At 28.5% G+C, this 22,017-nt stretch overlaps 1 protein-coding gene and 1 pseudogene across 1 annotated transcript; both read left to right on the forward strand.

Annotated features, from left to right (window-relative positions):
- The first annotated feature begins 4,513 nt into the window (after positions 1 to 4,513).
- On the forward strand, positions 4,514 to 11,521 carry LOC111633046. Its single transcript, XM_023377574.1, has 5 exons — positions 4,514 to 4,756; positions 10,780 to 10,902; positions 10,974 to 11,086; positions 11,156 to 11,244; positions 11,317 to 11,521. Exons 1-5 carry the CDS (start codon positions 4,600 to 4,602, stop codon positions 11,519 to 11,521), a joined length of 687 nt encoding a protein of 228 aa, XP_023233342.1. The 5' UTR covers positions 4,514 to 4,599.
- Positions 11,522 to 12,458: 937 nt separating this feature from the next.
- Positions 12,459 to 19,532, forward strand: LOC111633066 (annotated as a pseudogene).
- Positions 19,533 to 22,017: the final 2,485 nt, after the last annotated feature.

Consider the following 22,017-nt stretch of genomic DNA (forward strand, 5'->3'; position numbering starts at 1 on the left):
CCTAAGTTTCATTTCAATTCAATTACAATAAAAATTTTAACAATTATATTTTTACAGATTTCACTTTAACAATTTGATAAAATGGATGAAATAATTGAATATAATCGTGTTATAATATCAAAAATAGAAAGATAAGACGTTTGGCATATCAATAAATATAATTTAAATAATTATTATATTGAACTATTTTTTATTTTACTCTGCCTTATTGTTATAATATTATTTTAAGTTGTCGTGTTTTAATTTACTTAAATAATAGAACAAATTGTAAAAATTATTAAACTAAAAATTATTGTTACAAGATATTTTATGAAAACTAAAAAAATAAAAGGAATTGAGAAGTTTTCTAAATACTAAAATTATGATTGCTGATAATGTGATCTGAAATTATTATATCTGAAATGATTATTGTTTTAAGATATTACTCAAAAAATTAATTTTGTGATCTGAAATAAGTCCATTTAACAAATTTTTATTTGTAATTTTAATGTAATCGACATCTGAAGTTAATTTTGTGATCAAAGCTTTCCAAACCACTACTACTACTACTGTTGTCACTTATTACTTTCATAAAGACACACTTTCACACTAACAGATAGGATTCTAAATAGTAATTAGCTTTTGAATAATTGGCACAGTTTTATCACAATATGCCTGCATTCTGTCAATTGGACCGTTTTCTTATATTCATATTTTTTTGAGATCGTTTCTTGTAATTTTGGTTCTAACGAGCATATTAGTTTATTTTGTTACTTACAACAGATTTTGTATTTTTGTACGTGATAAACGTGTTATTTATGCTTTAAATAACTAAAGAATTGTGTAAAAATTGACGAAAAGTTTTTACCAGCAATTTTGCCGTCATTTTTACTACATTAATGTGAGATCCGACCTCAGAATAAGCCCAAAAATATTTATTTTCCCCCCTAAATTTTTAACGTATTTTAAATGAATTTGTCGCCTCCACGTTAAAATAACATTGTCAGAATAAAGGAATCAAATATCGATAGAAACTTATAACTTTCTTTTTAATGTAAACAGTCAACCCTCGAACAATTACATTTTTCAGCTGCAAGACAAAAAGTTTATAGTTAAAGTCCGTATTCGTCATTTGTTTTGGTCCCGGGAACAACTTTAACCTCCACATTTGCAGGACCAACTCTACTTCTCACAATAGGGAATCACATAACTAATTTTTTCAGCCCGAAGCTATAAAAGCGACTTCTTTCCCCCTCCTCGGGGGAGTCTCACATCTACGGCCGACGGAAAGCGTTAAGTCGTGGAAAACATTAACTGTGTGCGTCCATCATCGGCAAAAAGGCCAAAATTTTTCCAACCTACGTGGAAGTAAACTAGAGGTATGGAACAATTAATGTAAACTCTCCGCGAGTTAGGAGCTAGTAAACTAAATTCACTTCCCCCGATGTTAGATTTTATATTCTTTATTTTTTTTTCTTTTCGTTAATCTAATAAATCGTTGTCTCCATTGTTAAATGGTGTCCTTTTACTCGCATATCGCCTACGCCTCGTCGACGACCCTTTTCACCTCCTCCACTCGACCTGACAAAAAGAATCCCGACCCTTCGGGACCGCATTCGTAATTTAGCCATCTTGACAAGTGAGCAGGTTTAACGATCTGTAGCGAAAAGGGAGAGTCGACAGNGTTTAAATAACTACAGATCAGTAAATATATATTTATCATTTTATTTTTTACATGTAAGCTTTGTCCTTATAAAAGTAAAGGTTTAACAGCAGTGCATGAAATATTATTTGGCCATTCCAAATAATAGAGGAAAAAGTGGTATTATGAAACACTGCAGGACTAAAACCGACTGTAATTGGACCAGTTTGCTTTGTGCATTGACACTCCCTACTTTTCTTATTTTATTTCTTATTTAATTCTAAATGAATTGAATTTTTATAATTAATTAACAATTAACCTATCTTCAACAGAAAAAAACCGTCTTCAACGGACAACCTGTTTTCGCCGGACAACCTGTTTAGAAAGGAAATAATATAATTTAAAGGAAACATTTTTACTACAATTGAAACAAATGTGAGAACGAACGGTGAAGAGAGGAAATAACCCATACTCACAGCAACTGTGAGATAGGAAACCGCTACACCACACTCACTTTGTACAGAATGATAAATTTCACTTCAAAATGAAAACCAAGCGATTTTGTAAGGCTTCTTTTCTTTAGTCAGCTCCTTACACCAGTAAAGAATTGACGCGTCTTATTGGCGTTTAAAATGGATTTCGTTAATTAGGACGATTTTATCCGAGTTGCTAATAATATTATAGGAGAGAGCTACCGATCCGGGAATAGAAGTAAGCCTAATCCAAATTATACATATACTACATTTATTAAGAGGGAAAAAATACAGCGACAAAGAGTAAAATGAAATGTGCTTGATTAAATAGCACGTAAATTTAAATCTAAACAGGTTTCAACGACCTACACTATCTTATAATTACACCATTCGTCGAGAGAGAAAGTTTACGATAATCGTTATCACCTGGAACGTAATGCGAGAACTATGATACTTCTTATTACGTTTCTGATCTAAAGAATTACATGTATTAAGATGACGCGGGAACTAATTCGATCGGCGAGTGACATGGCTGAACGTCACGACAGTTCAAATAGCTATCACGAAACATCCGGGCTACGTCACGAACAGTATAAGATTAGAACAAAATTTATGAATTAGAACAAAAAGGACTAAAACATATGGATTAGAACAAAAAGCAAGTATAAAAGGTAACCTCACGTTTTATAAGAAACCAGTGGACTGACACGATTCCTTGCGTCCCTTGTGATACTTTTGTCAGATTCTGCAACTACTCTCATAATGCCTAGAGAAGGATTTAAGATCCTTCAGATTAACGTGCCCTCGTCAGGTGATTCATAAAGTTTTTGACAGTCAAAAAAATACGAAAGAAAGGTAAACACGGAGTTTAAAACAAGTATATAATGTTACTATATAACTCGAGATTTATATCGAAAAAGTTAATTATTTATTATTTCTTTTGCCTTCCAGGTAATAATAACCTCTATAAATGACGTGATTAACATAAACAAATAAAAAATGTAGAATGAAATATGTTGTTCAACGAGTGTAGTAGTAAATGCAGAACACAAAAAAGTATTCGATAAAGAAACGATAAACTTTACTTTTTATTTTTCTAAACTTTATTCCTGTATAAAATAATTTTAAATTATTTGTTTTATATGAAAATGTATAGCTTTATCAGTTACTTTTATATTAAATTTCTTATAAATAATAAATGAAAGTCCTTCCAATTTCCATCTATTCGTTGTATAACATAAAATTTTATAAGGGTAAATAGTTTTTTAATAATATTGTCTATACTTATGACAACCTGAATTATAGATTTACGACCCCCTTTCTAACTGTAGGTGATTAGATTAAATTCACACAATGCACTTAATAACGCTTAGAATATATTTTAAAGCTGAATTTTATTATTACTGATAGAACAATGCTTATTACTTAAATATTTCTGCATTTTATAAATTTTATTTTCAACTATTTTTCGCGAAAATATGAATTTTATCATTTAAGAACTTACATTTTGTTTCTTATACTAAAATAAACAGTAAAAATTATGTTTAACAAGTTTGCATTATTTCCTACTACTAAAACAATTTCAATGTTGTTTAAATTATTTTAATCTCTTATCTACATTTAAATATGATTTTAAGGGTGAGAAAAAATCAAAATCAATTGTACAAATTCATGTTTTCTTTGTTGATTATCGTATATAAAACGTAACGAACGTTATAGAACTTTCAATATATAAATAAACTGGCAAGGTCAATTAATATCGCTATTCTTTTATATGCATTGCTATTAATGTAATAGAATTGTTTATGTGAGCATCAATTAAATGATAAGTTCTATTATTACTGTAATGCCATACTTTAAATCTTCTTGATTCTTATATTCACTCCAGCTATAATAACTGCGATAAGTACGTTAACAATTTGACTTAATATTCATAAATCGTCAAATTGAAACTAAGCAATACATTCATTCTTTGAAATTTTTTTTTAAAACACGCTTTTCGTGTATTTGCCAACGTAGAATTCGCCTCTGTTCAGATTTTTCCATAATGGAAGCCAAATATTATTTTAAAGTCGGTGTTTTGCCTTCAGAGTAAACTTTTGAAGTAAGTATTTTTATCATTTCAAATAATTAGGATAGCATTTAACAAATCTTAACCTGTTAAAAGCTCAATGTTCTCTAATCAAGTAGAAATATATAACCACAAGAAACGGCCATAACCAGTTTCAAAATACACGCAGATCATTATTTAAATTAAGTATAATGTAAGTAGTTGAAATCCTTGAACAACTTTGAAGAGAAATACAAATAATTGCATCACTTCAAAGTTGTTGTAGTGCCATTTTGAATTTTTATGATTGGCAGATTATAGATGACGTGTCATAAAACATTTACTATGATTTGAGTTTTTCGATGGTTATTCTTTTACAGTTAGATAGAAATAATGTTAAATGCATGATTATTATGTATCACTTTTAAATCCTCAGGCCAAAGAGAATATTAGTGATGTTTATATTGAATTTATTCCAAATTATTTTATGTTTAATTATTACTTTACTCGTGTTGATGTATGTATTAGTGAAAAAATGGAGAAACAGAAGAATACAACTGAAAAATGATTCGACTTCGATTACACATGGAAAGACTTTCTCTTTATCTGGTGGTAAGATAATATTTGAACATTTATTATATTTTATAATACCATAAATATAATACGAAACAAAGTGAGTTTATGATACAGTTCGACTAATAAATATATTTGCTAGATTATTATACAGTGAATTCAATAAAAATAAAACATCCAACACTTTATAAACACCTTTTCTGTTATAGGAGCTATTACAGTATGATTGTTGTTATTAGTAGTGGTTTAGAAATCTTTGATCACAAAATTAATTTTTTTAGTAAATTACTATCAAATTAATTAAAATTGTAATAATTGTATGAAATAATATAACACCAAAACGAATTTTCTTTATCATTAATACTAGAATTAATTATATTCTTGGTGGATATTTGTCTTAATATTCTGGTATATGACAGTTTGAAATAATATAACACTGAAATTCTTTTGAAAAGGTTTTTATTTTTACGTTACAGTTTATTTAGGTGTTTCCACTTTTTCCTTCAGTTTATCTAAAGCAAAAATTTCTGCATTAAATTAAGATTATAAATATTTAGAAAACTTTTTATTTCATTTTAGTTTTTATAAAATATCTTAAAACAATAAGGCTATATTAATTATTAAACGTTTTTATAAATTTGAATTAAATTAATTATATTTTAACAATAAGGCAAAGTTTAATATATTCTTTTTAATTATTATAAAATTAATTTGCAATAATAATTTTTACAATTTGTTCTAATATCCGAGTAAATTAAAACACGACAACTTAAAATAATATAACAATAAGGAAAAGTAAAATAAAAAATTGTTCAATATAATAATTATTTAAATTATATTTGTTACTTATTTATTAAATATCGCAAAAAACAATGCTTTTTATAATATTTGTGGCAATAACAATTTTTTAAATATTATCTGATGTTTTACACCGAAGAAGTTTGATGTGTAAATAACTGTAGCTCCAGTTTTTAAAAATTTTCTTTTTCCTATCTGTACAATTTTAAATATAAATAATTCGTTATACATTGTGAAATGATTTAATAACTTTTGTAAATTACTATGTTTAATCCAACCAGTTATTTCCGATGTTTTTCATCTATAAAATGTAATCCATGAATTTTTTTGCTAGTAAAATTGACTTGTAATTTATCTTTCGCCTGTAATTGATACATTTTAACAGAATCTATATAAATGTCTATTACAGCTTCTATAATACTGTGTAATGCTTTTATGGCCAACTGTCGGTAAATAATTTCATGCTCTTTCACTTGAAATGCTTCAAAATCTATTAGAATCGCATTTTGTAATTTTATATAAATAAAAATTAGGATTAGTATTATTTTATATTTAATAAGAAAATAACGAAAAGATTTCATACATAAATATTTTTTACTAACCATATTGAATGTTTATTGATATACCAAACGTCTTGTCTTCTTATTTTTGATATTATAACAAGATTATATTCAATTATTTTATCCATTTTATCAAATTGTTAAAGTGAAATCTGTAAAAATATAATTGTTAAAATTTTTATTGTAATTGAATTGAAATGAAACTTAGGGGAGAACGGGGCAACTTCGGCATGCGGGGCAAGTTTTTCAAGCGTTTTTTTTTTAAAAAAACAAATTAAAAGGAGACTTTGGTTATAAATTAGGCAGTTGAGTTTTATTGGTGGCTTGTTGAGTGTAGTGTTTTTATTGTTCTCCAACAAGCGTAGTTGAATTATCAAGCAAATTTTTATTTTCGTTCAATTCCATATAATATTTTTTTTCCATTTATATTGAATTGGCAGGTTTTGTTATAATTCCATGATAACGAAAGTTACTTTTCCTGTTAGAAGGATGTAACTTCAACTTATTCACGTGGCCAGATCGTGGCTTGGCATTCTGTTCTCAGGGTTGTACTTAATGTTTCGAAATCATGACTAGCGGGGTAAGATCGGCAACATAAAGCCACATTAGAAGCAAAGGATAAAAATCAAACAGATGATAAATGAAAACATGTTTGCATTTGTTATTCATGTATATATGTCTTTGAACTTGCATTTCGTTGTAATAATATTAAATGGGTGTTGGATTTGTATTTCTTTGTTTTAATAGTGAATTCCAACTTATACATTGTTAATAACATAATTTTATATACGTGCCTATCTTGCCCCATTACTGTTGCCCCTATACCAGGGGCAACTTTAATAAAAATAATTAAAATAATTACAACTTTACAAAAAGAGAGAAGTTGCCGATCTTGCCCCTATACCCGGGGCAACTTCGTCAATTTCTCTCTTCTTGTAAAGTTGTAATTATTTTAATTATTTTTATTTCCAAACTGATTTTAACCAGTTCTATAGTAAGGTAACATTCCAATAGACAATATGCAAAGCTTTTTTTTCAGTTTATAGCAGTATTTATTACACAAAATTTAAGTAAAACTTAACATGCCGATCTTGCCCCGGTTTCCCCTATGTTTTTAAAATGAAAAAAAAATTCAGTTACAAAATGAAATGAAAGTAAAAGATTATAAAGTATAAGAATTTAACTTAAATTGTACAGTAGCAATAATAATAATATTAAAAAAGTGTCTTTCATAAAATCAAATTTAAACTGTGTGATCAGCCAAACTCATTAATCCTTGAATTACTATATGATTTAACTGATAAACTATAATTAAAAATATTAAATTTATAAAATGAAACTCTGATTATACACACATATTGTATTTTTTAATTATAAACTCATATAATAATTTAAATCGAGATGAAATAAAATATCAATAAATTTATAGAATCAATTTTACAACAATAAGGTAATTTATTTTAAAAATAACGTATATAATTAAGTTAACTAAAACATAATAAAATTGTAACACTATCAATAATATTATCATTTTAATTAATTTCTATACATTTAAATTTATATTTTTGAGTATTTATTTAAATACTTAATTAAAAATAACTTAATTAAATAAGTTATTTTTAAAATAAATTAATTTATTGTTGTAAAATGTATTCTTTAAATTTATTGATATCTCACCTCGATTTAAATTATTATATGAGTTCATAATTAAAAAAAAACAATATGTTTATATAATCAGAATTTCATTTTATAAATTAAATATATTTAATTATAGTTTATCAGTTAAATCATATAATAATTTAAAGATTAATGAGTTTGTTTGATCACACAGCTTAAATTTGATTTTAAGAAAGACACTTTTTTAATATTATTATTATTGATACTGTACAATTTAAGTTAAATTCTTATAATTTATAATCTTTTACTTTCATCTCATTCAGTAACTAAATTTCTTTAATTTTAAAAAAATAAGTTTCATTTCAATTCAATTACAATAAAAATTTTAACAATTATATTTTTACAGATTTCACTTTAACAATTTGATAAAATGGATGAAATAATTGAATATAATCGTGTTATAATATCAAAAATAGAAAGATAAGACGTTTGGCATATCAATAAATATAATTTAAATAATTATTATATTGAACTATTTTTTATTTTACTCTGCCTTATTGTTATAATATTATTTTAAGTTGTCGTGTTTTAATTTACTTAAATAATAGAACAAATTGTAAAAATTATTAAACTAAAAATTATTGTTACAAGATATTTTATGAAAACTAAAAAAATAAAAGGAATTGAGAAGTTTTCTAAATACTAAAATTATGATTGCTGATAATGTGATCTGAAATTATTATATCTGAAATGATTATTGTTTTAAGATATTACTCAAAAAATTAATTTTGTGATCTGAAATAAGTCCATTTAACAAATTTTTATTTGTAATTTTAATGTAATCGACATCTGAAGTTAATTTTGTGATCAAAGCTTTCCAAACCACTACTACTACTACTGTTGTCACTTATTACTTTCATAAAGACACACTTTCACACTAACAGATAGGATTCTAAATAGTAATTAGCTTTTGAATAATTGGCACAGTTTTATCACAATATGCCTGCATTCTGTCAATTGGACCGTTTTCTTATATTCATATTTTTTTGAGATCGTTTCTTGTAATTTTGGTTCTAACGAGCATATTAGTTTATTTTGTTACTTACAACAGATTTTGTATTTTTGTACGTGATAAACGTGTTATTTATGCTTTAAATAACTAAAGAATTGTGTAAAAATTGACGAAAAGTTTTTACCAGCAATTTTGCCGTCATTTTTACTACATTAATGTGAGATCCGACCTCAGAATAAGCCCAAAAATATTTATTTTCCCCCCTAAATTTTTAACGTATTTTAAATGAATTTGTCGCCTCCACGTTAAAATAACATTGTCAGAATAAAGGAATCAAATATCGATAGAAACTTATAACTTTCTTTTTAATGTAAACAGTCAACCCTCGAACAATTACATTTTTCAGCTGCAAGACAAAAAGTTTATAGTTAAAGTCCGTATTCGTCATTTGTTTTGGTCCCGGGAACAACTTTAACCTCCACATTTGCAGGACCAACTCTACTTCTCACAATAGGGAATCACATAACTAATTTTTTCAGCCCGAAGCTATAAAAGCGACTTCTTTCCCCCTCCTCGGGGGAGTCTCACATCTACGGCCGACGGAAAGCGTTAAGTCGTGGAAAACATTAACTGTGTGCGTCCATCATCGGCAAAAAGGCCAAAATTTTTCCAACCTACGTGGAAGTAAACTAGAGGTATGGAACAATTAATGTAAACTCTCCGCGAGTTAGGAGCTAGTAAACTAAATTCACTTCCCCCGATGTTAGATTTTATATTCTTTATTTTTTTTTCTTTTCGTTAATCTAATAAATCGTTGTCTCCATTGTTAAATGGTGTCCTTTTACTCGCATATCGCCTACGCCTCGTCGACGACCCTTTTCACCTCCTCCACTCGACCTGACAAAAAGAATCCCGACCCTTCGGGACCGCATTCGTAATTTAACCATCTTGACAAGTGAGCAGGTTTAACGATCTGTAGCGAAAAGGGAGAGTCGACAGTTCCCGACTTCCCCGGCGGTTCACATTAATAATATATCTAATGAATTTTACAATTAGGCAATAATATTTAGCATTATAAAAAGTCCAACAGCGAATAACAAAACCTTACCGACTGCTATGAATTTTATTTTAAAAAGAAGCACTTTTATAATTTTAATTATACTACTGATAAAATGTGTGTGGCTTCATCAGTTATGAGATTTTAAAAATATTTTTCTATTATTAATTATTATAAAATTGTAAAACGCTCAATTTCAACAGTAAAGATAAATTTTATAAAAAATTGTAAACTTTAATAACTTGTAAAGTCTTCGTTATATTATACCTTTATATCTCTCCATCTCTAGACCTAAAATTACTAAAATTTAATAAAATCAATGACAGGTCACCATGTCCAGGCCATTCAGTCAGAAACAAAGTGCTTCTACTTTACTGAAGTGTCTACAATACAAGCAAACAAAATTTAGCAATAAAAATATTTTTAACAACTTAAAAAATATTTACTAATTATTCGAAAATATACATTTTGCATATCCTAACATGGATAACGAAACTTATTTGTACGATTGCCATACAATATATTTAGTACGTGTATGAATAAATCGAATATAAGAAAATGAAAACAAAATACTTTTATGACATACGACACATAGTTATTGAGCTGCGATTCGAAATAACTGTAGACGTATAAATTCCTACTGTCGATTGACTATCAGTCAGTCATTTTTAAATTTCGAGAAGAGGGTGAGACATACGAAGAACGAGACAAACCTTGGAAATCCTTTGTACGTTCGGCCCTGAACAACTATATAGAAACCTTCGTTAAAAAGCGGAAATCATACTATTTTAATTCAAATATTTTCATCTGAAAGGTATTAGATAAATGACTGGTATTACTCTGTTGTTATAAGTGTGATGTACAAAGCCAAACAACCACTAATTTCGATTCGAGTACATATTTTAAATTATATAAATTAAAAACATGATAAAAAATTTCTGTTTGTCATTCTGACCATGTCACAATAATGATTGCTCCTTATTAACTTTTATATTTATAACAAACATTAATTTTTCAGAAAATAAAGACAACAGCCAGAAGTTAAAAATGAATCTTCCGACTATGTCCTTTTTACCAATTTTGTGGAAAATTGTATTTTCTCAACGTGACAAGCGATATCACAATTTACACAACGGGATACGTATGTCAATAATATTTTATTGGATAATTTCACTGTTTATAGATACATAAATATTTTTTCTATTTTTCCAGATACTTTAAATTTATTGACTGGACTCTCTATGCTATTTCCAAACGAGAAAGTTGCCTGCCTCAACATATTCGGATATAAATTAATTTTTTTCTTACATCCAGAATCTGCAAAGGTAATATAATATGCTTAATTATGGAATTTATTCATTACGAATGGAAATATACAGTATTACGTTTTGTAGGAAGTGTTAAGAAGCAACAGTTTAATTAATAAGGACTCTACGTATAATTTTTTGAAGCCACTTCTCGGAAACAACAGTCTTCTGTACAGGTAATGCATTATTTGATATATATTTTTTTTAAGTATCGTTGTTTACATTTTGCTGAATTTAATTAAATACAGTTCTGGCGATAATTGGAGAAGAAGAAGAAAATATTTAGCTCCGCATGGACATGTTTGGAATGTGAAAAATGATCAAAATGTATTTATGGAGCATTCAAACGTCTTAGTGGAAAAACTCAATCAATTGAAGGAGAATGAGATATTCGATATTTTGGAATGGATGAAATATTGCACTCTGGATATAATTGCAGGTATTACTATCTAATGTAAAATATTTAATTAAGAATTATAAATATCAATTTTTTCATATGTAAACATTAAACTAATACTGTAGAGCGTCGATTATCCGAAAGTCAATCATCTGAAACGTCAATCATCCGAAAGAATTCCAGTCGGCAAATTTAAATTTTAGCCAGTGCTGTGGCGCTGCAATCTTTGGCTATGTCTTGGGCTACTCAAATATTTTACGTTTTTGACACTAAATTAACTTTTGAAGTATAATTTTTAATTGTTTTTATATTTTTCAATATATTTATTTTGTTTGTACAGAATAAAAAAATAAATTTTAACGATACAATAGTCTTCGTTAGGCTTAACATCGACGNTAACAACTTAAAAAATATTTACTAATTATTCGAAAATATACATTTTGCATATCCTAACATGGATAACGAAACTTATTTGTACGATTGCCATACAATATATTTAGTACGTGTATGAATAAATCGAATATAAGAAAATGAAAACAAAATACTTTTATGACATACGACACATAGTTATTGAGCTGCGATTCGAAATAACTGTAGACGTATAAATTCCTACTGTCGATTGACTATCAGTCAGTCATTTTTAAATTTCGAGAAGAGGGTGAGACATACGAAGAACGAGACAAACCTTGGAAATCCTTTGTACGTTCGGCCCTGAACAACTATATAGAAACCTTCGTTAAAAAGCGGAAATCATACTATTTTAATTCAAATATTTTCATCTGAAAGGTATTAGATAAATGACTGGTATTACTCTGTTGTTATAAGTGTGATGTACAAAGCCAAACAACCACTAATTTCGATTCGAGTACATATTTTAAATTATATAAATTAAAAACATGATAAAAAATTTCTGTTTGTCATTCTGACCATGTCACAATAATGATTGCTCCTTATTAACTTTTATATTTATAACAAACATTAATTTTTCAGAAAATAAAGACAACAGCCAGAAGTTAAAAATGAATCTTCCGACTATGTCCTTTTTACCAATTTTGTGGAAAATTGTATTTTCTCAACGTGACAAGCGATATCACAATTTACACAACGGGATACGTATGTCAATAATATTTTATTGGATAATTTCACTGTTTATAGATACATAAATATTTTTTCTATTTTTCCAGATACTTTAAATTTATTGACTGGACTCTCTATGCTATTTCCAAACGAGAAAGTTGCCTGCCTCAACATATTCGGGTATAAATTAATTTTTTTCTTACATCCAGAATCTGCAAAGGTAATATAATATGCTTAATTATGGAATTTATTCATTACGAATGGAAATATACAGTATTACGTTTTGTAGGAAGTGTTAAGAAGCAACAGTTTAATTAATAAGGACTCTACGTATAATTTTTTGAAGCCACTTCTCGGAAACAACAGTCTTCTGTACAGGTAATGCATTATTTGATATATATTTTTTTTAAGTATCGTTGTTTACATTTTGCTGAATTTAATTAAATACAGTTCTGGCGATAATTGGAGAAGAAGAAGAAAATATTTAGCTCCGCATGGACATGTTTGGAATGTGAAAAATGATCAAAATGTATTTATGGAGCATTCAAACGTCTTAGTGGAAAAACTCAATCAATTGAAGGAGAATGAGATATTCGATATTTTGGAATGGATGAAATATTGCACTCTGGATATAATTGCAGGTATTACTATCTAATGTAAAATATTTAATTAAGAATTATAAATATCAATTTTTTCATATGTAAACATTAAACTAATACTGTAGAGCGTCGATTATCCGAAAGTCAATCATCTGAAACGTCAATCATCCGAAAGAATTCCAGTCGGCAAATTTAAATTTTAGCCAGTGCTGTGGCGCTGCAATCTTTGGCTATGTCTTGGGCTACTCAAATATTTTACGTTTTTGACACTAAATTAACTTTTGAAGTATAATTTTTAATTGTTTTTATATTTTTCAATATATTTATTTTGTTTGTACAGAATAAAAAAATAAATTTTAACGATACAATAGTCTTCGTTAGGCTTAACATCAACGAAAATTCAACGCGAAGCGACACGCAACTGAGAAAAATGTTAAGATGAAATAAATTAATATATTTTTCCGTGCATAATCGGTTATCCGAAACATCGATCTTCTGAACAACTCCAGTCCCTAATTGATTCAGATAATCGATGCTCTACTGTACTTATTTTTATACTTTATACTCATTTTTCCTACTTCTTACTTTTTGATGAGCAAGAAGTAAGTATAGAAAAGTATAAAATGAAAAGTATTAAATGTATTTAAAAAAATTATATACAGAGTATTTCACAGCCTATTCACAAAGTTTCTTTTTTAAATAACTTTTGAACCGTGCAGTCTTCAGCTTTAATTTTTCGTATGTGGCGCTTTGACCAAAAAGGAATTACTTCTATTACAAAAGCAAGTTGCTTCAAAACACTTGATTTTTCCGTAAGTTTCCTTGCCTGGCCACCTTACAGCCCTGATTTGAGTCCACTAGACTTCTTTCATTGCGAATACACAAAGGATCATATGTTCAAGAATAACCCTACCACATTCTGTCAGATGAAAGAAAGCATCGAGAGAATCATGAAGGACATCTGAGATCAGACCTCTAGTAATGCCATTGCTAATTTTCAGGAGAGACTGCGCTACTGTATTTCGATAAAGGGCAGACATTTCGAAAATATATTGCGTTAATTTTCTATTCAATCTTCTATCTTTGCTGAAAATTTCATTGAAAATTCGAATTTTCAAAAAATTTATTAAAAAAACTTTGTGGAGAAGTTGTAGAACACCCCGTATATACATATGTATGTCAGCGCAACAAAAGTAAGCTACTTAACTTCCTTGAACGTAACCAACAATGAACAGGGGAAGGAATTCAAACAGTTTTTTTTACCACTTACACGTTTCACGGTAATTACGGTCTTAGTCGTGTAAATTTCTGACACGCATAACGATTTACTTTCTTGTGTAACTGCGAATTTTACTATCCCTGCGACAGTAGTTAGATTTAAAGTTGACATTATACATTAACTTTGCATAGACTAACTGATCACTTTCCTGTTTCGTCCAGTACTGTTTTCTTCTAGTGATACTACTTTGTTTCGCGATGCCTTCCCGGAACTGAATATCATTTTCAAACGACGTATATTTATTTATTTAAAATATATAAATAACAAATTATTTCTATGTAGAGATAGCAGTCGGAGTTTCTCTACATTCTCAGACAACGAACGATCAAGAATATGTGTCCGCAATACACAGGTAAGGAAAATTCAGTTTCAGATATATTTCTTCATATTTCAAATAATATTTACAAATGTAATATCTGTATTAAATAATATAATGTCACTTTTTATCTGATGAAAATTTTAAAATGTTCGTGTCAATGTCGGTAGAAACAATACGAAACATTCGAAATTTTGATTGTTTTTCAATTAACCGAATATTAAAAGTTTGTACATTATAAATGAAGTGTTTTTGCTACACGTACTGATCGTAATAAAGAGTTGTTAGAATAATGTGTAGAGAAGAGTATCGCGTTTCTAATCAAATACAATGTGTTCATAAAGTATGTATAAAAGACTTTCAGATTAATTTAATTATCAGTTATAATGTTTTAAACGTAAGCTATATGTATTTCCTACACACAGGAGAAAATTTGTAACATAAATGACAAATGTGTGACAGATCAACTTTCCTCAAAGCATATTGTTGTCGCAATAAATAACTAGTATTTATTCATCTTTGTGTTTTTCTTCTGTTCCCTCAGTACCGTAGGAGAAGTCTTTATGATAGTAAAAACTTGACGTTTAATCATCAAATAAAAACGTAAAAATATACAGTCCAGCAACTCATTTTTAATACTTCTGAAAAATAAATTAATTACGATATTGAATTAACTGCAAAGTTCCCTGTATTTTTTGAACACAAAAATAAGAAAAAACCTTTTACACAAATTTATGATTTAAAATAAATTTTATATATTTTAAATTATTTTAATTTAAGAAAATTTTATAATGTTTTACACGTGAGATAATGTGGAATATTATGTAGATTTAATAGTTGACAGTACTCTATTATTTATCCAAGCTATTAATTTGCATTAATTAGCTTTTGATATATTAATAATTTTATATTATGATTTAGAATTCTGAAATATTTTCCTAAATGGATAGCAAATCCAATGTACTGGCTGTCTCCAATTTTCTTCATTAGTAAAATAGGAAAAAATTACAAGAGAGACATTGAAATAATTCATCGTTTCGACGAAAAGGTAAACTTCAATTGTGAATAGAATTTTGATTTAAGTATTTAATGATTTAATTTAATGTGTAGGTGTTTAACAAAAGAAAAGAAAATTATATGAAAAAAATGCAGCAACAACATTCCTTAGACACAAAAACACATAATGAAGAGGATCCAAAGATGAAAACAAAACAGCGTATTATAGATACACTGTTGGATCTTCATGTGAAACAATGTTTAATATCGGAAGAAGACGTTATGAGAGAAATGGAAGGAGCCATTTTTGCGGTAGGCAGAATTTATTAAATGTGTGATCGGAAATAATTATATAATCGTGCACAAATGAATTTTATTTAATAATATTATTTTTATTATTCTGAAGTAATGTTTTTCTAAACAACGTATTGAAATATAAGTAATTCCACAAAGAATTAATTCGGCAACGAAAATTATAATTAAAATATAACGTAAAACCTATTTCAAAAATAATCATAATTACTTTCTTATTATTAGAAATTCTATTTAAGTTAAGATGTTTGTGAAATCATTACTTTTCATTCATAATTAATTATGGTAAATAATTTTTGTAATTTCGGATTATTTGATAATTTTTTAACATTTAAAAATTTGTACTTTTTAAATATAAATCTCAATTTTGTCCTTTTATATTTTTCTTATGTGAAGTGTTACAGAAAGAAATTTTGGATATAAAACAAAAAGTTTATTAATTACTGTATATTTGCTCTATTTATATACACGCAAGAAAGGTATAATTTTGAGAAATTAAAAATGTGTATCTACTAGTGATTTACATTATTATTATGATTATTGTGTATAATTAAAGCGAAAAATTCAGGTGAAAAAGGATAGACGTGCCTTACTTTTTCGACTTCATGTCGAATGCGATTTCTCTAATAATTATGTAAAATAGTAGTTTGTACATTCTTAACTCAGTTCTCTGGGTTATTAACTGTTATTAATTTATCTTTTCGAGTATTAATTAATCAATTTCCTTTTATAAACACATTTGAAAGTATTCAAAGCAAGTAATATCTGAGATGATGACCAAAGTAATTCAATCCATAATAAGAGAATAACCGAAAATGTAAATACTGTATACAAAGTTACATTACGACATGTAATGGATTGTCGTAAGTCAAGACAATTCAAGATGTGTATTTAGTTTTTTCGTTCGACTAATTACACAGTTCGTGGACAATTTAATGTTTATTTTGTCCATCGATCGAAGACATTTTGTTCATAGAATTAATCTGCTCATGTCGAATGCGAAAGAAAAGAACAGTTTTTAGAACAGAAACTATTTTTAGTTTAATTGAGGAGCTGAATCTTCGTTTGTAAAGCCGTACAGTACATGTATAACATTCTATTCTGTTAACCGTGTTAAAATTATAGACAAAATTGTTATAATAAATTATTTACAAATTTTAATAACTTTCTTTTTTTGAAACGTTTTGTAATCTCTCTCCATTTATGTCGAATTTTTATCTATGTTGTTATGTGCTGTACAGTACATTACTAACACTTCACTTATTTAAAATTAGGCCTAATCTCCAATAATTACGTTTTCCGCGAAAAGTAATAGTTGGAGCCATCCTCCCTTTAACTAGTATTATTTATTTTTGACTTCATTTATAAATACCTGTATTTCAGAAGAAGTGAAATGAGGCCTTTTTTTCTTTTTCATTTTATCACTGTAACTTATGCCAGATACAACTGGCGCCATTTAAAAGTTTCTGGACTGTTTTCTTATTGGAAAAAGCAGTAAACTCTCGAAATCAGATCACTGATATTTTGTCGTAAATAGTACAAACTTTGAAACCACCCAATTTTTCACTGGGCATGAGAGATTAGTAACCTAGGTTTGGTAAATCTGCAACAGACATCTGTACCATCTGTAATTGCCGTGATGGGATTGAGCACTATATACACATGTGTCCAATGACCGAGGATGCTGGCATGAGCTTGCCCTTGCTCTTAGCCACAGGAAAATAAAGTTAAATTACGAAGAACTATGTGAACTGCCTGCTGCAAGTAATGTGATTGTGCATTTTAAACTGGTATGACATGAATATGAAAGATGAGCAGCATTTACGCATGCCATATCCTACTTTTACAAGTTTATTATACAGTATACATTTTACTACAAATGTAAATTATATAAAAAGCAATTTTACAATTTTTTTAACGTATTTTAATATCAGGGTTACGATACAACCGCCCATGCTATGTCATGGACTCTTTATTTGCTGGGAAGATTCCACGAAATACAAGAAAAACTGTATTCAGAATTGCAAGAAATTTTCAAAAATGATATGAATAGAGATATTACTATCGATGACCTGACAAAAATGACGTACTTAGAATGCGTAATTAAGGTAACCTTCTTAATTTTTTAATACATTCAAGGACTAGTTTTATACATTACAATTTTCAGGAGTCGATGAGAATCTATCCTCCCCTTTTATTGCAAGAAAAAATCCTTCGGAAATGAAAATAGGTAATTTTTGATATATTGAAATTTATTTTTAAATAATAATATTTTAAATTAGTTATTTACTCGAAGCACTAAATCGTTGTCATTCAAATAGGTAATTACCTGTTACCCGCAAATTCGACTCTTGTCATAAGTATCTATGGCATCCATCATAATCCTTCTGTTTACGAAAATCCCGAAGTGTTCGATCCAGACCGTTTCCTACCTAAAAACTACAAAAATCTTCATCCTTATGCATTTCTGCCATTTTCTGCTGGTCCACGAAATTGTCTCGGTAAGTGATTAGTGAATAAATACACAAAAATATATATATATTTTATTAAAATAATTAATTTACAGGAAGTAAACTCGCCATGATCAAAATGAAAACGGTTTTGGCAAATGTTCTTCGTAATTTTAAATTTTACTCTTTGGATCCTCAAGATAAGATCGTTACTTCATACTCAGTTATGTTCACCTCAACATTAGGCATAAGAATGTGTGTAGAAAAAAGATAAATAATGTAAAATATTTAAAATAAACACATTCAGATGCCGCTACGATATCGCGCCAGCACATATAACAATAATGACTTCAGGTAGACCAGTGATTCTGCCTTTATTCACATTATAGCCTTACATCGCGCCAAATGATTGCCATGTATTTTGCGTTTTGAGCAACGAGTTTTTGAATATACACTTTAATGGCAATACATCACTGCGATCATTTTTGAGTTAACTCAAAAATGATCGCAGTTCAGTTTATTAGATAATAATTACCATCGATAACAATTTATCTAGCAACAACTGCTTCAAGCTTTAAATTGCATTAGTGTAAAATACTATATATATTTTTAAAAACAAATTTTCGTATGTAATGTATTGCCATTAAAGTGTGTATTGAAAAATCGTTGCTCAAAACGCGAAATACATGGCAATCATTTGGCGTCATATATAAACTGTAAGGTGAATGAGACAGAATTACTTGTCTACTTCTCTCAGGTCATCATTTTATCCGTGCTGGCACAATATCGTGGTGATATCTGACTGTATCAACAGTCATGTCAGTTGGAAGAAACCCCGTAATGATGAAGCCAAAAACGCACGAATAATTTGTATTTCATGTACTGTTCTTGGTTTGTTGTTTGTAATAGCAGGTTTAGCGTTGTGTCCCATATAAAATGGCTATTGTTTACCCTATTGTTATAACCACATCAATCGTTGTGGAGCATTTTGTTAAAATTGTAGAAAAAATCGAAAAAATGTCTTAATTTTATCTTTACCACTCATTATATATTCAGTAAAATAATATATTATAAATACTAGATTTCGAAATATTTATAACTTAATAAAAATAATTTTTGAAATATTTGTTTAATAGTTTATTGTAATACACAAAACGGAATGTGCGTAAATTTGAATACTTTTAACTTTTTATTTCAAATATGAAGACCGCCCATCGAACTGTTCACATTACTTGTAAGAGGGAAATTGTGTGAAAAACGCTGCAGAAGAGACGGGATGAAAACTTACAACCTGACACCAGTTAAAACAGTTAATTTTATATCGCGTTTTAACTAGCGATAAGTAAAATAGATTTGAGTTAGTCCGAACGGTAATATATTAGCGGAGCGAGCTATAATCAGACAATGTAGTTTGACACTTAAAACATAATACGATAATAATATAACTACTTATTTAAAATTCAACGGTTGTAGCAACGAAATCCTACATTCGGCGGAAATCTGCTATCAGTTCAGACACAAACTTTCTTCAGAGTTCTATTTCCAATTCCAGTTGAAAAGCGTCTGTGTTAATCTTAGTTATAGGATATTGGTCTAACCATTGAATTGAAGCGATTTTAGTCACCTGAGGAAAGAAGCAACAAAGAACTTTCTTCTGAAGTTGATTTAAAAATCAGCATCTGTCTTCAGGAACTTTTTGAAATCGAAAGTAAGTTTACTGTGACTCACGATTTAAAAAAAAAAATGGTTATTACTTTCTAAGTTTTAATTATTTGAACAAAATATCGGCTCCTTGATTCTAACGGTATTAAAATAAATATAACCTACTTGTAATATAACTTAGCAATGAAGAACTTTTTTACTAAGTATAAAAGAACTCGTGTTTCAATGGCAAGTTCGTTTATGAATATATTATACTAGCTATTACCCGCGACTTCGCCTACACGGATTTTGGAAGCAAAACCCGTTTATATTCAGTATTTCAACAACCATAGTAATTATTATATAACACCTACCGCTGAGAATGATGAGAATTGTTAAGAATCAAACGAACTATTTTCTATTTGATCAATATATAAAACGTTACAATCGTTATATAATCGAACCAATATGCAATAACCATACGGTACGGAATTATGTAGAAAAATGACAGTTTATGTCATTTTTCTATAAAATCGTACATGGTTCCGTAGTATAAAATCGTTTGTGAATGTGGCGCATCCATACGTTGTACACTACTAAACCAGTTTCAATACAAAAGTCCAGCACTAGTTACACACATCTGCAAAACGAACGTAACACCTCTTACTCATTTTGAACAGACATAAAATTGCAATAACTTAAATAAAGAATTAATACAAGTAATTATTATATTGAGACACTGTCACTGCCGGGTTGCAATTTTTAAATTAAACTTAAAATATACGTTATGTACTTCAAATTAGTAGTGTATTTCTCTGTACATTAATCTCTTCCTGTTAGCAATAAAATCACGCCGTTCATCTAACTATTTTTAGAGGAAAAATACAAAAGTAAGAACACATTAACGAGTGACATAACAAATGTTTAATACGCTGTCTTTTATATTTTTATACAAGCTGAAATCGCAAAATAGTATGAGCAACAAATAGTGCATATGGTTATAATACTGACTTTGAGTCCTGCTAAATTTGTAATGTGTTCATCAAACACAATAATCCTGAAATGGCTCTAAAGGCAAAAATCAAATAAGTTCAAGTCTGATAAACAAGCTGGCCATGTTCGAAAAAATGGCTGCTGATTATTCTGTCAATTCCAATATATTTGCAAAATAATTAATCGTTTAACTAATCTTTGTGATATTAAAAATGGTTGTTACAGTGGCGTGCCGTGACATTTGATGATAGGGAAGCTGTGTTTCTATAAAAAGTCGACTTCCAGGGGCAATCAGTCAGCGATGGTCTAGGGTCCATTCGTATTCGTTTGTTCGATAAGCCAGTAAAAACCGTAGACTTCTCTAAATGTATTTTTAATTAATAGATTATCTAACGAACTTAATAAATAAGCAAGTTCAATATAATTAACTCTATTATATTAGATTTAATAGATTCNGGAAGCAAACCCCGTTTATATTCAGTATTTCAACAACCATAGTAATTATTATATAACACCTATCGCTGAGAATGATGAGAATTGTTAAGAATCAAACGAACTATTTTCTATTTGATTAATTTATAGAACGTTACAATCGTTATGTAATCGAACCAATATGCAATAACCATACGGAACCATAGTCTGTAGTATAAAATCCATGGTCCGTGGTATAAAATCCATGGTCCGTAGTATAAAATCGTTTGTGAATGTGGCGCATCCATACGTTGTACACTACTAAACCAGTTTCAAAACAAAAGTCCAGCACTAGTTACACACATCTGCAAAACGAACGTAACACCTCTTACTCATTTTCAACAGACATAAAATTGCAATAACTTAAAAAAAGAATTAATACAAGTAATTATTATATTGAGACACTGTCACTGCCGGG

Source organism: Centruroides sculpturatus, unplaced genomic scaffold, assembly GCF_000671375.1.
Source record: "Centruroides sculpturatus isolate CEXI.00-Female unplaced genomic scaffold, Cexi_2.0 scaffold772, whole genome shotgun sequence".
Classification (NCBI taxonomy): domain Eukaryota; kingdom Metazoa; phylum Arthropoda; class Arachnida; order Scorpiones; family Buthidae; genus Centruroides; species Centruroides sculpturatus.

What these genes read in the sequence shown, in the direction of transcription:
- LOC111633046 (XM_023377574.1), top strand. Translation starts at nt 4,600, where the DNA reads ATGTTTATATTGAATTTATTCCAAATTATTTTATGTTTAATTATTACT. An exon ending in GACTTTCTCTTTATCTGGTG is followed by an intron (nt 4,757 to 10,779) that starts GTAAGATAATAT and finishes TTAATTTTTCAG; the next exon opens with AAAATAAAGACAACAGCCAG. An exon ending in CAATTTACACAACGGGATAC is followed by an intron (nt 10,903 to 10,973) that starts GTATGTCAATAA and finishes CTATTTTTCCAG; the next exon opens with ATACTTTAAATTTATTGACT.